The sequence below is a fragment of the Geotrypetes seraphini genome, chromosome 3 (assembly GCF_902459505.1).
Source record: "Geotrypetes seraphini chromosome 3, aGeoSer1.1, whole genome shotgun sequence".
Taxonomy (NCBI): Eukaryota; Metazoa; Chordata; class Amphibia; order Gymnophiona; family Dermophiidae; genus Geotrypetes; species Geotrypetes seraphini.
The window spans coordinates 56028005-56044974 of NC_047086.1; the positions used below are offsets into that span (position 1 = coordinate 56028005).

General features: G+C 45.6%; 1 protein-coding gene and 1 long non-coding RNA gene across 4 annotated transcripts in view; one reads left to right on the top strand and one right to left on the bottom strand.

Annotated features, from left to right (window-relative positions):
- LOC117357402 overlaps window positions 1–5447 on the bottom strand; it is a 42475-nt gene extending 37028 nt beyond the window's left edge. The window contains exons 1-2 of the long non-coding RNA XR_004538797.1: window positions 5060–5447; window positions 3094–3371 (exon numbers count right to left, since the gene is read on the bottom strand). This is a non-coding gene — a long non-coding RNA (uncharacterized LOC117357402). The remainder of the gene's footprint in view (window positions 1–3093; window positions 3372–5059) is intronic.
- Window positions 5378–16970, top strand: part of LMBRD1 (LMBR1 domain containing 1) — a 275187-nt gene continuing 263594 nt past the window's right edge. Inside the window, exon 1 of one of the 3 annotated variants that reach the window (XM_033937922.1) lies at window positions 5378–5519. In XM_033937922.1, coding sequence (XP_033793813.1) covers window positions 5463–5519 — 57 coding nt within the window. In that variant the 5' untranslated portion in view covers window positions 5378–5462. Of the gene's footprint in view, window positions 5520–5592; window positions 5781–16970 lie in introns of those variants that run through there. The other 2 variants (XM_033937923.1, XM_033937921.1) reach the window with 2 other exon arrangements.

Genomic DNA, 16970 nt, shown 5'->3' on the forward strand with positions numbered 1-16970 from the left:
TCCGATTCACCCCGCAGGACCGCTCACACCCCCACCCCTAAGGACCGCTCGCACTCGCACCCCAAAGGACCGCTCGCACTCCCATAGCCTCCCCACCCACCCCATCATGGAGAAGCTCCTACCGTTGTCCTGTGCTTCCTCTGCCGGCGGTCCCGGCCCTTCTGTGAGCCCTGTGTCTGCTGCTTCCTCTTTCGGCGGTCCCGGCCCTTCTGTGAGCCCTGCGCCTGCGCTGCTTCCTCTTCCGGCGGTCCCGCCCTTTCTCTGACAGGGCGGGACCACCGGAAGAGGAAGCAGCGCAGGCGCAGGGCTCACAGAAGGGCCGGGACCGCCGGAAGAGGAAGCAGCAGACGCAGGGCTCACAGAAGGGCGGGACCGCCGGCAGAGGAAGCAGCAGGACAATGGTAGGAGCTTCTCCATGATGGGGGGGGGGGAGGCTGTGGGGGTGCGAGCAGTCCTGCGGAGGGGGTGAATCGGACGTTGGGGGGGGCATCAGGCTTTCAGGGTGGGGATGGACTTCAAGGGGGAGAGGAGAGTCGGGGCGGGCGAAAGGAGAGTCGCGGTGGCCAGAGGAGAGTCGGGGCGGGCGAAAGGAGAGTCGGGCGGCGACGGGAGAGTCGGGGCGGCATGCGTGGTATATGGGTGTGCGCGATATATAAAAATTTCTCTACATAAATTTGTGTTTCCCGCGTGCTATACCCGTGTGCGCGTTTTACATGGGTGCGTGGTATATGAGTGAAAATACGGTACTACTTTTGCTTGAGTCGCAATTTCTTTATCTGATGTCGCAAGAAGAGCTGAGACATCCATTATTTCTTGATTACAAGACATTACATTACGGATTTCTAGTCCGCCATTACTTTGCAGTTCAAGGTGGATTACAAATGGATTGTCCGATTAGAAGTATTTAGTATTAGAAGTATTTAGGGAGTAGTTGTACATTTCTTTGAGATGTTAAGGATTACATCTGAGTTGTCATGATATTGGAAGTTCATATGTAGTAGTTGCAGGTGATGCAGGTGATGCTTGGGACATTTCTGATTGTGTTAGTTCGGTTTTAGGTGTTTTATGAATAGAAGGGTTTTTATTTCTTTTTTGAAGGTTTTGTAGTCTTGATTGCTAAAAGGTAAATAGTAAGCCTGAGAGTGGAGGTAAAAGTTCCTCCGAAACTCCCAGAACTTCCTGAAAATTTATTTTAATCATTTCTCTAGGGGTCACCATAGCGACCCTAGGAAAATTTATCAACCTTAAGTTATTACTCCGTGCAGTATTCTCTAAAGTTTCAACTTTCCTCCTAAGATTTATATTGTCTTTAATTTAGGTCTCTTGGATTTGTTTGAAGGAAATTAGGTCTTGTTTAGCTTTCTGAATGCTGGATTTAGAGCCTATCAATTCTGTCTTTATATCTTTCAAGTCTCTTGTATGCTCAATCAGTTTCAGTCTCTTGTATGCTCAATCAGTTTCCCTTCTATATAGTGAAAATGGGGATTTATGGCTTTACCAAAGTTACTCCAAAGAACTGGAGAAAAACTATGTTTTCTTCTGTGATAATAACGTAATTTACTAACAATAATCACAGCTATAATTATAATTAAGATTTTAAATTAAATATTTATGTGAAAAACTCAGACCCTGAACCCGTGAAATAGTGTAACAACACCACCTGAGGTTCAATGGGGGACCATCATAGTTTTTCACTGTCCCCGTATACCATCCAAACAATTTGACACAGAAAATACAAACAGTACTTATCTGAATCGGATGGAATTCCGTTGTTGAAGAACCTCAGAGGATTTAAAGTGACAAGTGCAAATAAAAACCAATGCTATGTTGAATGAAGAAAAATTCACTCTAATGACCCTGTCCCCCCGACTCGAGTTTCAAGTCTTCTTCAGGGAAGGACACTAATAATCCAAAGCAAAAATAAATATTAAGACAAAATGTTGTCTAAATTTAGTATAACCCACTGTTTAAAACCTTAGGAACCTAAATTCTATTATTTCCCGAAGGAGTCAAACTATTAACTCACTATAACCAAATTACATATAAATACCTGTTAGTGGCACAAAGCATTAGAGAGGTAACCTTGTCAGGACAATCAACATAGCATTGGTTTTTATTTGCACTTGTCACTTTAAATCCTCTGAGGTTCTTCAACAACGGAATTCCATCCGATTCAGATAAGTACTGTTTGTATTTTCTGTGTCAAATTGTTTGGATGGTATACGGGGACAGTGAAAAACTATGATGGTCCCCCATTGAACCTCAGGTGGTGTTGTTACACTATTTCACGGGTTCAGGGTCTGAGTTTTTCACATAAATATTTACCAAAGTTAGCCACAAGATCACAGAGTGCCTCTAGAGTCACTTCGGAGGGTTAGTTATGAGAATTTGTTCCTGACCAGTACAAAAGTGCTCACCACTTGAAGAAACCTCTTGCCTCTCTTCCAAATGGACTTTTCCTGGACCCACAGATGGAGCTGCCTCTGGTTCCGTGGTTGGGCTCTCCCGATGAAGTGCCCCCCATTCCAGGCTTTCCAATGCTGCTAAACTTGCCTCAGGGGACAGACACAACCCTCCTTCTGGGGTTTCCTCACGCCTTGAAGAGCTTGTAATCTGGGGCTGCGGGGACAGAGCTCGGGCATCGGGGCTGAGAGTCGTATCTGGCCCAAGGAGAGTTGCAGCGGTCCTGCCCATTCGCGGCGCCTCCAGCAGGCTACCCACCGACGTTCCTGGCACATTTTGCATCTGCCTTAGGAGATCTTCTATAGTGCTGACAGAGACTCCTCCGGTGCGCCACGAGGCAGCTGCGGTGCTCCAGCCACATCACTTTGGCATTTCAGGTAGGAAACAAAATTTTTCACTACCACAAAGTACTTTCTTAGTGAAAATGAGCAAACTCCCAAGGCGTGTTGCTCAGCTAATCAAGCCTGCGGCCATCTTGTAGGCTTGCTTCTACTGTTAATGTCCCTTTTCTGTTCTGTTGCATATAGGATAAGAAAATCTCTGACATATTTCTCATCGTTTACCTCTCCCTCAGAGCCCAGATCCATGCAAAGTTAACCTACAGTTCTGTGAGACTTGAAGTACACTTACCTCCCTCAGGACAGAGAATCTTTCATTTTATCTCTGCTGCAGCCTGTGCCATGCCCTCCTAAAGCTCAGATGGATGAAAAGTTTTGTAACCCATAGGATGATGAGCTAGGCCAGTATCAGGGTGTCCTCCTTGGTAAAATTCAGCTGCCTGGTAGTGGTCATCATTTTGCTCAGTATCCTGCACACATGATATCACCATGTGCAATAAGCTCATGTCAGTGTGCATGCTCAGAAACACGGAAGAATGAGCACACAAGTATTGGCGGAAAAGTATGGGCCTGGAAAAATAGGTGAGATGAAACACTTAGGTGTTGATTTTTATTTTATTCTATTTATTTTTTTGAACTTATATCCCATTCTCCCAGAAGAGCTCAGAATGGGTTACAAGTTTACATACATAATAAAGCATAACAGGGTATACATAATAAGGTATAACAGGGTTTACATAATAAAGTAGAGCATGATAGTACATTTTTGGTCATGACATGATAGGACAATATATAGTGGAGAATGATTGTAGTTATGCATGTATTTTATAAAGGGTGTGGCCTTTTTTTGCACCTTTTATAGAATGCTTGCATAAATAATGGTGCTCAAATTTGGGCTTGCGCCCACACGTTCGAGTGCCTTTTATAGAATATATCTTTTAGAAACTACAGTCACTGTTTAGTGCAGTGCTTCTCAAACTTTTTTTAGCTCTGCCACACTAAACAGAGCAAATGTTTTTCACGGCACATTATAATTGAAACTATAAAATTGCAAAACCAACAAAAAATTAAAATTTGAGAGTTATTTATTTAAAGTTCTTTAAGCTACGTATGGGTAATTGTAACAATGGTGAAACTAACCTCCCTTTTACAAAACCATCGCACAGTTTTTAGAATTCCCCTGAGCGTTGGAGCTGTTACCGTTGTGGTCGGCACTAAAAACCGCGCTACCCCTTCCATCCAGCATCTTCTCCTCTGTCTACTTCTATACAGCAACTGCCCCCTCTCTCTCTACTTCCATTGTCTGCTTCCCTCTTTCTCTCCTCTCCACTTTCTTCCTGCATCTGCTCCCCTCTTTCTCTCTCCTCTCCTCTCCCCACGTCCATCCAGCATAGGCTCCCCCTCAGCAATGTCTAATCTTTCTCTCTCTCCCTTCACCCCACTTCCATCAGCATCTGCCCCCTTTCTCTTTTGCCAACCCAATTCCATCCAGTATCCTTCCCACTTCTGTCTCTCTATCCCTCTCCCTGCACACCAAATTCATCAGCATCTGCCCCCTTTCTCTCCCACCACCATTCTTCCATACCAGTCTCCTGCTCCTTTCTCCCTCCCTCCACCCCAGTGCCTTTGAGTATCTTGCCCCCTCGCTACTGCTTTATGCTTTCTTAAACAGCAGCAGCAGCTGTAAACTTAAACACAGTAATTGTGGGACCTTGCTGCACCTCCCCGTGGCTGCCGGCTCTGCTCCAGAACAAGGAAGTGATGACGGAGGGGGTGGACCTGCAGCCATGGGTAGGTGCAGGAAGGTCCCGCGATGACTAATTTTAAAGTTTACTGCCGCTGCTGCTGGTTCAGGAAAGCAGCAGAGTAGGGTGAGATGTTCCAGACTCTGTGTGCTGGTCATGCACCCCTTTAGAGCATGCACATGGGGCGATCTGCCCCTCCCATCCTTGGTACACCATTGCTGGGTGGTTGTATCTTTACGCATACAAACACTCATAACACTGACAGACTCTTGTGTATACCTAAGAAGGGATTCTTTAAAATTAAAGTACAATTCTGGAATCTCTTGTGGCACACAGTTTGAGAAACAGTTATTCATAGCATTTAGGTCCCCTTTAACAAAGCTGCAGTAGCGATTCCTGTGCTCAAGCACCCACAACACCCACATAGTTGGCTCCTATGACAGTGTGTATAATACTATTAAGGTAATGTAATAGAAAATTTTTGCTCACAAAAAGAAAAAAAAAAATTCTCACATGAACTTAGTCCTTTGAGGAAACATTGGCACCTACATATAATACTTCTACACCGACTCTAGAGATTTCACAAATTAGTCCTTCATAAACAAACAAGAAAAAGAAGAAATCTAAATCAAGACGAGTTATTCTGACAGACAGTTGAGCTCGTGATATTTTGTTCGGTCCAGGACTGCCGACCTTAAGCTCCGAGCCCAGCACACTTAAGCCGTGGCAGTGGAACGCTCAAAGCCGCATCATAGAAGAGGAGAAGCTTGGCAAGCAGCTTGTGCAGGTTCCGTTTCCTAGCAACTTGCCTGGCGTAAGCGTCACGCGACCGCTTACCCCGCCAGACCCGCCCTCTCGCACACTAGTAGACAGGAACAGGGGGAGGCACTCAGCGCGTGCGTGCCTGGTAGCGAAGATGGCGGCGCCCTCGGATGTGGTTATCGGATGGTGCATTTTTGGAGTGTTGCTACTGGTAGGCGGGCGTTGATTGTTGTTAAGGAAACCATATATATTCCCGCTCGCAAACAGAGCTGGCACTTGTTCTGCTGCTGAGGCCTCTTCTGAGTAGCTTTCCCTTGCTCTGTTAAAAGTTGTTCTAGTCCTCTTTATGTTCCTTCCCCACTTAACGTCTTCTCGACATTTTATCTTTTTATTCCAGTCTGAACCTAAGTTGTGCTGTTCTAGGTCCGGACAGAAGGAAAGAGTATATGAATTTAGTGGATTTATATTGGTTGTAAGTTAATTTCTACAGGGGGAGGGGAGAGCTGAAGCTTTTGATCTTGTGTTGTACTAAATGGGGAAAGGTCTGCTATATTATGCGTATATTATATATTTAGGGCTTCCATTTTTTCCTACTGTGTATACAAGCAAAGGTCGACATTTCAGTGTCAAATTCAAATTTATTTTTTTTATTTTTATTGAGCCAGTACTAAAGTTTGTATTATTAGTTTTCAACATTTAGGAAATGTATAAACATAGAACTTTTTTTCTCCCCCCCCCCTTTTTTTATGATGGGCAGGGGGTTGAAGTACTAAGTGTTTGTGTTTTAATTTTCCTGGAGTATTTTGTTTAAAATTTTAGAATACTCAGATGGGAGAGCGTTTTTACTGGGTGCTTTCTCTTCCTTTTAAATTCCTATCCATCATAAATGTCTTGGCTTCTTTAATGTTTCTGACATGTCTCCCAATCTTTTCTCTCCCTTTAGTTATGCATAATTAGATCCTTAAGTTTCATCACAAGACCCATAAGATGAGGGCTTTGTACCATTTAGGAAGCCTATCTCCAGACTAGGGGTGTCCACACTTTTTTGGCTTGTAAGCTACTTTAAAAATGACCAAGTCAAAAATGATCTACCAACAATAAAAATACTAAACATATACCCCCCTCTTTTACTAAGGTGCGCTAAGTGCTATTGCACCCGTTATATTCTATGGATGCGTTAGCATTTAGTGCGCCTTAGTAAATGAGCCTCATATTTATTATATATACTAAGAGCACCTCTTCCGTCCTCCAGACGTCATTCCATTCCCCAACCAACATTTCTCTCTGTCCCTCCAGGAGTCCAACTTTTCTTCTTCTCTCCTCCACCCCTATTAGCAACATGTCTCCCTTCTCTGTTATAAGAACATAAGGAATTGCTGCTGCTGGGCCAGTGGTCCATCATGCCCAGCAATCTGCTCATGCAGTAGCCCCCAGGTCAAAGACCAGTGCTCTAAATGAGTCCAGCCTCAACTGTATATGTTCCAGTTTAGCAGGAACTTGTCCAACTTTGTCTTGAATCCCTGGAGGGTGTTTTCCCTTATAACAGACTCCGGAAGAGCATTCCAGTTTTTCACCACTTCCTTACATTTGTACGGAATCTATCCCCTTTCAACTTTAGAGTTGATAGTGTCTGAAGATCTAAAGGCGAAAAAACAGTGTGACAAGGCAGTGGCTGCTGCCAGAAGGATGCTGGGCTGTATAAAGAGAGGCGTGGTCAGTAGAAGGCCCTGTACAGGTCATTGGTAAGGCCCCACTTGGAGTATTGTGTTCAGTTTTGGAGACCGTATCTGGCAAAGGACGTAAGAAGACTTGAGGCAGAACAGAGGAGGGCGACGAAAATGATAGGAGGCTTGCGCCAGAAGACGTATGAGGAGAGACTGGAAGCCCTGAATATGTATACCCTAGAGGAAAGGAGAGACAGAGAAGATATGATTCAGACGTTCAAATACTTGAAGGGTATTAACGTAGAACAAAATCTTTTCCAGAGAAAGGAAAATGGTAAAACCAGAGGACATAATTTGAGGTTGAGGGGTGGTAGATTCAAAGGCAATGTTAGGAAATTCTACTTTATGGAGAGGGTAGTGGATGCCTGGAATGCGCTCCCGAGAGAGGTGGTGGAGAGTAAATCTGTGACTGAGTTCAAAGAAGCGTGGGATGAACACAGAGGATTTAGAAACAGAAAATAATATTAAATATTGAACTAAGGCCAGTACTGGGCAGACTTGCAAAGTCTGTGTCTGAGGATGGGCTGGGGAGGGCTTCAATGGCTGGGAGGGTGTAGATGGGCTGGAGTAAGTCTTAACAGAGATTTCGGCAGTTGGAACCCAAGCACAGTAGAGAGTGCCCTCTCGTTCTCCCTACCTTGGAGAGGGTGAACAATCTGTCTTTATCTGCTAAGTTTATTCACTTCAGTATTTTGAATGTTTCGATCATGTCCCCTCTCATTCTCCTCTTTTCAAGGGAGAAGAGGCCCAGTTTCTCCAATCTCTCACTGTATGGCAACTCCTCCAGCCCTTTAACCATTTTAGTCGCTCTACTCTGAACCCTTTTGAGTAGTACCATGTCCTTCTTCATGTATGGCGACTAGTGCTGGACGCAGTACTCCAGGTGAGGGTGCACCATGGCTTGGTACAGCGGCATGATAACCTCCGATCTGTTCGTGATCCCCTTATTAATCATTCCTAGCATTCTGTTTGCCCTTTTTGCCGCCGCTGCGCATTGCGCGGATAACTTCATCGACTTGTCGATCAGAACTCCCAAGTCTCTTTCCTGGGAAGTCTCTCCAAGTACTGCCCCGGACATCCTGTATTTGTGCATGAGATTTTTGTTACTGACATGCATTACTTTACACTTATCCACGTTGAACCTCATTTGCCATATCAAAGCCCATTTCTCGAGCTTGATTATGTCACGTTGCAGATCTTCGCAATTCCCCTGTGTCTTCACTACTCTGAATAACTTTGTATCGTCCACAAATTTAATCACCTCACTCATCGTACCAATGTCCAGAACGTTTATAAAGATGTTGAAGAGCACGGGGAGCCTTGAGGCTCCCCACTTGTGACGCTCTTCCAGTCCAAGTATTGTCCATTTACCTCCACTCTCTGTTTCCTATGCTCTAGCCAGTTTTTAATCCAAGTGAGTATTTCACCCTCGATTCCATGGCTCGCAATTTTCCGAAGTAGTCATTCATGTGGAACCTTGTCGAACACCTTCTGAAAATCCAGATATACAATGTCGACCGGGTCGCCCTTGTCTATCTGCCTGTTTACTCCCTCTCTGCTCTTCCTCAGGGTTTCTCCCCCCTCTGTCTCTTCTGTCTGCCTCTCCCATAGCCCAGGATCTGCCTCCTGTCTTTCTCCTTTGGTTCAGGCCTCTCTCTGTCTTTCTTCTGGTTACAACCTCCCCCACCCCTACCCAATGTCCAGCATTTGTGTTCTCCTTTCTTCCAGGTCTTTCTCTGCCTCTCTCTCCTTCCTTCCCCCCTCCTTGGTCCAGAATCTTTCCACCTCTCTGCAGTCTCTCTCTCTTTTCCCTCTATACACCCCCAAGTCCAACATCTGCCGCCCCTCTCTTCTGCCTTACCTTTGTTTCAGGTTTCTCCCTCTCTTGTCCTTCTAACATTTTGAGTCCTCCCACTTTTGATCCAGGTCTTTCTGTCTCTCTCACTCTCTTTTGTCACCCGCTTCCCCAGAGCCTGACATCTCTCCCTCTCCTCAGTTCAGGGTGTTTCCCCTCTCTATCCCCTCTAGTAGTCCAGCATCTGCCTGCCTTCCCCCTCCCTTTTGGTTCAAGTCTCCTGCCCCTCCTCCCCCCGTCCAAATCCAGCTTCTCTAAGGCAACCCCCATCCCACCGGGGCCCTCGTGATGGGCACAGCCTTACCCCGACGTGTGGGGTCTTACCTCCGCTGCTTCTTGCACACAGTAACCTCTTGATTGCAACTGTCTTCGCCTCCGTTCTTCCCTCTGGGCTAAGTACCACAGTTGAAAGTTAATTACAGCAGCCTGCAGAGCGAACCTAACATTGGCCTCTGCAGCACATTCCCTCTGCTGCGGTCCCGCTCCTCCTCTGATGTCAGGGGCGGGACCGCGGCAGAAGGAACGTGCTGCAGAGGCTGACGGCAGCTTGCTAGGCTCACTCTGCAGGCTGCTGTAATTAACTTTAAAGGTGAGACAGTGACCATAGGGAAATCCGGAGGACGCTGAGGGGGAAGCGTGTCATTTGAGCAAGACAGCCGGGCGCTCACTTAAATTAGCCAGGCTCTCGATGCTAGGGAGAACACTGGCTCTGTGATCTACCAGCATTGCCTTTGCGATCAACTGGTAGATCGCAATCGACATTTTGGGCACCCCTGCTCTAGACTGTTGCCACTGTTTCCTTCCCTAGCTACAATTTAAACTATTGGCTTCCAAATATAAGTTTTAAATAGCCTTCAGGACTTGCCACAATTTGGAGCAGGATTCGGTTACATAGAAACATGATGGCAGATAAAGGCCAAATGGCCCATTCAGTCTGCCCATCTCAGTAATCTTTATCTCTTCCTTTCTAAGAGATTCCACATTCCTATCCCAGGTTTTCTTGAATTCAGACACAGTCTCTGTCTCCACCTCTTCTGGGAGACTGTTCCACGCATCTACCACCCTTTCTGTAAAAAGGATTTCCTTAGATTACTCCTGAGCCTATCGCATTTTAACTTCATCCTATGCCCTTTCATTCCAGAGCTTCCTTTCAAATGAAAGACTCGACTCATGCACATTTACATCACATAGGTGGGTCATTCCATGTCAAGTGATCAGATTCTTGGAAAGTGCCCTGCATGACCATCACGGATTTTGATGAAACTTCATATGCAGAGTCCACCATGTCTCAAACGAACTTTGGTAAAGTTTTAGTTTCACCTGTGGAATATTTGTGGAGATGTAGCCATTTGTTTGACCCCATACCACAATGAAATACAGTACGACAATGACATTCTGACAACTTTGAGACACAATATCTCCCGAGCTGTGTTTCCAAAAAAACTGAAACTTAGCTACTCTGCACAACTTTTTGAGCTCTGTTCATTGCTACCAATAACAATTTTTGCCGAGCACTGATTGAATGCCTGAATTACAGTAAACTTGGCCGAAAAAATTAGTGCTCCAAAAAAAGTCAAAGTTTGACATTATTTAGCTCCCACAATAATTGAGTAATAAATGCGAAATTTGGCGCATAATGTCTCAGTACAACGTTGTTTTCAAAAGTACAATTTCAACCTCCAAGCTCTTTCCATTAGTTTACAAATTAAGTGTAAAGTTGCTAATTTGTGTAAAAAGGCCAAAAATAGGGTATTTTCAGCCTGCTTTTACAGAAAAATACCTTTTAGAAACTCTTTCAAATCAGTCTCATTAGAAAGAGCATATTTCAAACCCACTAGAAAAGTGGACTTCATTTTTCAACGCAGGTTAACAATGGCTGAAAAAGGGGGACAAAGTTGGGAGACATTGCCACGGCAACAACCTCTATTTCTTTTTTTTTTTTTTTTATTCTTTATTTATCGTTTTAAAATTCTTAACAAAATCAAAACATTTTGTACAGAAAGATTGTCAGATCAAACACAAAATTATAAGAAAATCATTTACATGATGTAGAAAGAAAAAGTTCTAGTCGGACAATCTCAAGTCCTCTATAGTGTGATCCAAGATTATTTATGAGTGAACTTCAGGAAATCAATTTATAATTCTATACAAAAAAAACAGTATCGCGTGCCTGGCTTGAGGAATTATTCTAATATCAAATCCAATTAGTTTTACTATTACGTTGTTGTTACTGTAGTAGTTGTTGTTCCTTCTTTTTCTAGACGTTTCAGTGTCAGAAAAGCTGTAAGTTGAGATGGTTCAAAAAACACATACTTATTATCTCGATACCTTATTATACATTTACATGGGAAACGTAAAAAGAAAATACCACCCAGCTGTGTAACTCCTGCTTTCATCAAAAGAAACTGCCGCCTACGATTCTGAGTTTCTCTACTAACATCTGGAAACATTTGAATTTTCAAACCCAAAAATTCTTTATTCTTGTTTCTAAAGAACTTCTTCAAAATCCAATCCTTGTCCGGCAACAACGCCACAGATAGTAAAAGAGTTGCTGGTTTAACCAAATCTTTATCTGATGTTTCCAGGATTGCTGTCAAATCTTGTTGAAGGTCTTGTATTTCCTGTTTCTTATCCTCCGAATGTTGATCCCTTTCCTTAATAGGCAAATAATATACTCGAGTGAGAGGAGGCAATGATTCCTCAGGAATATTAAGTATCTCCATAAAATACTTTTTTATCATCTCTCTCGGGTTTATAGATAGGATTTTAGGAAAATTCAACAGTCGTAGGTTACTAGTCCGATAGTTATTTTCCATAGTTTCCAATTTTCTTCTAATAATTTGATTATCTTTTATTATTGTGGATTGAACTTGTTTGATCGTTTTCACTTCGTTTTCAATTTCTCCCACTTTTTCTTTAACATTAGAAATTTCCTGTTTATTTTCCTCTATTGTCTGTTTTAGAATTTTTGTATTCTTTTCACCTTCCTTAATTTGTTTAGTTAGTGAGTCTCCCAGTTTGAAAACTAAGTCCCAAATTGAATCAAGAGTCACTTTAGCTGGTTTTTCATATTTAAAGAAAGTCTCATGTAAAGTTTGAAAAGGCTCACCTTGACTGCCTTCTGTCTGTTGGTCTGGATTTTCTCCTCCTTCTGCCCTATCCGCTGGAGGTATCTCTGGGCTTAACAAAGCCATAGAGACTTCACCTTGCTGGCTCCCTGGTGTTACAGCCTCAGGGTCAGAGAGTGCTGCAGCTTCTAGCCCACTCCTTTCCCATGGGGAACTCGCACTCAGCGGTGGGGGAGGTGGATTCCTCTGGTCGGGGCTCAGCGTGGTATCCAGCCCCAGGACTTCCGGTCCGGCGTCACTCCACGTCGCAGAGTTCAGCGGGCGATTCCCCGACACCACTGACTCCCTCTGGATACGCTGAAGAAAGTGCTCAATCGAAGCAAGAGGGGGGTGTTCAAGACGCCGCGAGGCAGCAGCGGCGCTCTTCCCCCGTCTCTTCGGCATCGCGACCGACGAAAATCTAGTCGCTGCTGTAATGAAAGGCGGATATGCCCTCAGCGTCTCACCAGACACCGGTACGAATCGCCATCTTGGATCCCTAACAAGTCTCAAACTGAGTATTATTCTAACAGTTTATCATTTTAATGAGGGAGGCATTTTTTTTTTTTTTTTTTTAAGTTTCTTTTAAGCCTGTCTTCAACATCTTCAAATATTCACTTTGATGTTTTGAAATGAAATGGTGGCTTGTCAACTTCCAAATCTTGCTTGCAAGTCTTTCAATAAAGTTGTCCATGGTTAGTATGCTTGTTTCTAATGTTTCACGGTCAGCGTGAACCCATTGCTTAAATTCTATTGATTCTTCTGGATCTAAATCCTTGAATATTTCTTCCAGGTATTCTGTAAGTGCTTCTTCACCAGGGCAGTTTTGCCATCGTTGTAGCATACAGTCCTTGACATTTACCGTATTTTCGCGGATATAACGCGCACCCGTGTAAAACGCGCACACGGGTATAGCGCGCAGAAATCACGATGATATGTACAAAAACTTTTGTATACCGCGCTCACGGGTATACCGCGCATGATGCCCGACGCTCCTTTCGCCCGCCCTGACTTTCCGTGCGCTGTCCCGACTCTCCGTTCACCCCCCTGACTTTCCGTGCACTGTCCCCCCTTGAAGTCCTGTCCCCCCTTGAAGGTCTGTCCCCATCCTGAAAGCCTGATGCCCCCCCCGACGTCCGATACATTCCCCCCCCCGGCAGGACCACTCGCACCCCCACCCCGAAGGACCGCCGACTCCCCAACAATATCGGGCCAGGAGGGAGCCCAAACCCTCCTGGCCACGGCGACCCCCTAACCCCACCCCGCACTACATTACGGGCAGGAGGGATCCCAGGCCCTCCTGCCCTCGACGCAAACCCCCCCCCCCCAACGACCGCCCCCCCCCCAAGAACCTCCGCCCGTCCCCCAGCCGACCCGCGACCCCCCTGGCCGACCCCCACGACACCCCCACCCGCCTTCCCCGTACCTTTGTGTAGTTGGGCCAGAAGGGAGCCCAAACCCTCCTGGCCACGGCGACCCCCTAACCCCACCCCGCACTACATTACGGGCAGGAGGGATCCCAGGCCCTCCTGCCCTCGACGCAAACCCCCCTCCCCCCCCAACGACCGCCCCCCCCCAAGAACCTCCGACCGCCCCCCCAGCCGACCCGCGACCCCCCTGGCTGACCCCCACGACCCCCCACCCCCCTTCCCCGTACCTTTGGTAGTTGGCCGGACAGACGAGAGCCAAACCCGCCTGTCCGGCAGGCAGCCAACGAAGGAATGAGGCCGGATTGGCCCATCCGTCCTAAAGCTCCGCCTACTGGTGGGGCCTAAGGCGCGTGGGCCAATCAGAATAGGCCCTGGAGCCTTAGGTCCCACCTGGGGGCGCGGCCTGAGACACATGGTCGGGTTGGGCCCATGTGCCTCAGGCCACGCCCCCAGGTGGGACCTAAGGCTCCAGGGCCTATTCTGATTGGCCCACGCGCCTTAGGCCCCACCAGTAGGCGGAGCTTTAGGACGGATGGGCCAATCCGGCCTCATTCCTTCGTTGGCTGCCTGCCGGACAGGCGGGTTTGGCTCCCGTCTGTCCGGCCAACTACCAAAGGTACGGGGAAGGGGGGTGGGGGGGTCGTGGGGGTCGGCCAGGGGGGTCGCGGGTCGGCTGGGGGGACGGTCGGAGGTTCTTGGGGGGGGGCGGTCGTTGGGGGGGGGGGGGGGGTTTGCGTCGAGGGCAGGAGGGCCTGGGATCCCTCCTGCCCGTAATGTAGTGCGGGGTTGGGTTAGGGGGTCGCCGTGGCCAGGAGGGTTTGGGCTCCCTTCTGGCCTGATATTGTCGGGAAGTCGGCGGTCCTTCGGGGTGGGGGGTGCGAGTGGTCCTGCCGGGGGGGGATGTATCGGACGTCGGGGAGTCGGCCGGGCAAGAGGGCTTGGGCTCCCTCTTGCTCCGATCGTGGATGCGGGTGCGGGTGGGAGCGCGTGCGAGCGGTCGTTCGGGGTGGGGGTGCGAGCGGTCCTGCTGGGGGGGTGAATCGGGCGTCGGGCGGGGTGGGAACTATGTTTAAAAACTTTTCTATACCGCGCTCAGGCATATAACGCGCGGGGGGTATGCGCGGTAGGTAAAAACGCGTATAACGCGCGCGTTATATCCGCGAAAATACGGTAGGTCGCACACAGTTTTTTCCATAAGAACTTTGTAGTTCTCTTTGACATTGGCTCCTTACTAGCTAACCTTCGAATTTTCAATGGAGAGGTTCCTAAAGCAGTCAAGCTTTGATCAACTGCATCGGAGATGCTGATATCAAAATCGTCTGAAGATGAAGATGCTGCAGTAGCTTCACTCATTGAAACGTATTGGGCTTTGTACCTACTGCAAAGTTTCTGACCTGGCTTGATATTTATTTTTGCCACTTTTCTAAAATCATTAGACATGGCAAGATCGACTTTTAACAATCCACTTTGAACAATGTGATTTTTCTTTTCAAATGGATTACAACACGATGTTTGCTTTAATTCGTATTTGTCGAGATACATTGCTTTGTGGTGGAGGCAGATTTGGTCTTTATCCATCAGTTCAACTTTAGAGCGCCGAGTGATAAGCAATTTTTCATCGGTTGACAAATTATGTAAAAAATTTTTTAGAATAAAATGTGCCGTCATGACACTTTGACAACAATTTTTGCCCAATGGCACAGTCTGGCAGAAAAGGATTATTATTAGTCGATTCGTTGGCATCCATTTTAAACGGAATTAATAATAATGTGGATCTGAAAAAGAAAACAAGTTGTAATTTGTGATCTGCATGCAACAAAATTATCACCTCAATTTCTAGTTAGGAATAATCATTAATTAAGAACACTATAATTGTACCCAAAGCTTGAGTAAAAATAAACAGGGAAAAACAGTGTGAAAAGTGACATAATTGTAAGTTGAAACATAGGCCGTTGCCATGGTGACATCTCCCAACTTTGTCCCCCTTTTTCGGGCATTGTTAACCTGCGTTGAAAAATGAAGCCCACTTTTCTAGGGGGTTTGAAATATGCTCTTTCTAATGAGACTGATTTGAAAGAGTTTCTGAAAGGTATTTTTCTGTAAAAGCAGGCTGAAAATACCCTATTTTTGGCCTTTTTACACAAATTAGCAACTTTACACTTAATTTGTAAACTAATGGAAAGAGCTTGGAGGTTGAAATTGTACTTTTGAAAACAATGTTGTACTGAGACATGCGCCAAATTTCGCATTTATTACTCAATTATTGTGGGAGCTAAGTAATGTCAAACTTTGATTTTTTTTGGAGCACTAATTTTTTCGGCCAAGTTTACTGTAATTCAGCCATTCACTCAGTGCTCGACAAAAATTATTATTGGTAGCACTGAATAGAGCTCCAAAAGTTGTGCAGGGTAGCTAAGTTTCAGTTTTTTTGGAAACATAGCTCGTGAGATATTGTGTCTCAAAGTTGTCAGAATGTCACTGTCGTACTGTATGTCATTGCAGTATGGGGTCAAACAAATGGCTATATCTCCACGAATATTCCACAGGCGAAACTAAAACTTTACCAAAGTTCGTTTGATACATGTGGGACTTTGTGCATAAAGTTTTATCAAAATCCGTGATGGTCATGCAGGGAGCCCTTGATCACTTGACATGGAATAACCCAGGTATTTAAACGTCTCTATCATATCTCCCCTCTAATCTAATATTTGTGTGTCACAGAAACCTAGTCGGGCTCTAGGCGACTTGTAAAAGAAAAAGAGTAGCTGGGTCATGTGAGAGGGGAGGGGAAGAAAAGCCTAGTCATACTGAGTAAGAGAGCATATGCAAGTGTAGAGTAGAGTTTTCAGTTTCTTCCGGAAAAAAGTGTGGTTCACTTCTGTTCTTATTGCCTCTGCGAGTTCATTCCAAGTCTTGACTCCTAAGAAGGTGAAGATGGATTGGAAGATTCTTCTGTACTTGAGGTTTTTTGTCAAGGGGAAGTTTAACTGTATGCTGTTAAGAATTCTGCGAGAGGTGGACCCTGCATTTGAGAAGAGATTGACAAGAGGCGCGGGAGAGTTACCTTAGATCAGGGATCTCAAAGTCCCTCCTTGAGGGCCGCAATCCAGTCGGGTTTTCAGGATTTCCCCAATGAATATGCATTGAAAGCAGTGCATGCACATAGATCTCATGCACGTTCATTAGGGAAATCCTGAAAACCCGACTGGATTGTGGCCCTCAAGGAGGGACTTTGAGACCCCTGCCTTAGATTGTGATGTATGATACATGTTTTGAATTTTTTATTCGGGATGCAATGGGTAACCAGTGAAATTGTTTACGGTAGGTTGAGATAGTCATACTTTTTCAGGCTGTATTTTTTCAGATCTTTAAGTCTGTCCCCTTATGCCTTAAGACGAAGATCACGCACCATTTTAGTAGCCTTCCTCCCAACTCCATCCTTTTTATATCTTTTTGAAGGAGCGGCCTCCAGAATTGTACCCAATGGTTACCAGAACTTATTGCTACAGTGGTGAAGATACAAAGAATGTTCTTAAGATATCTGAA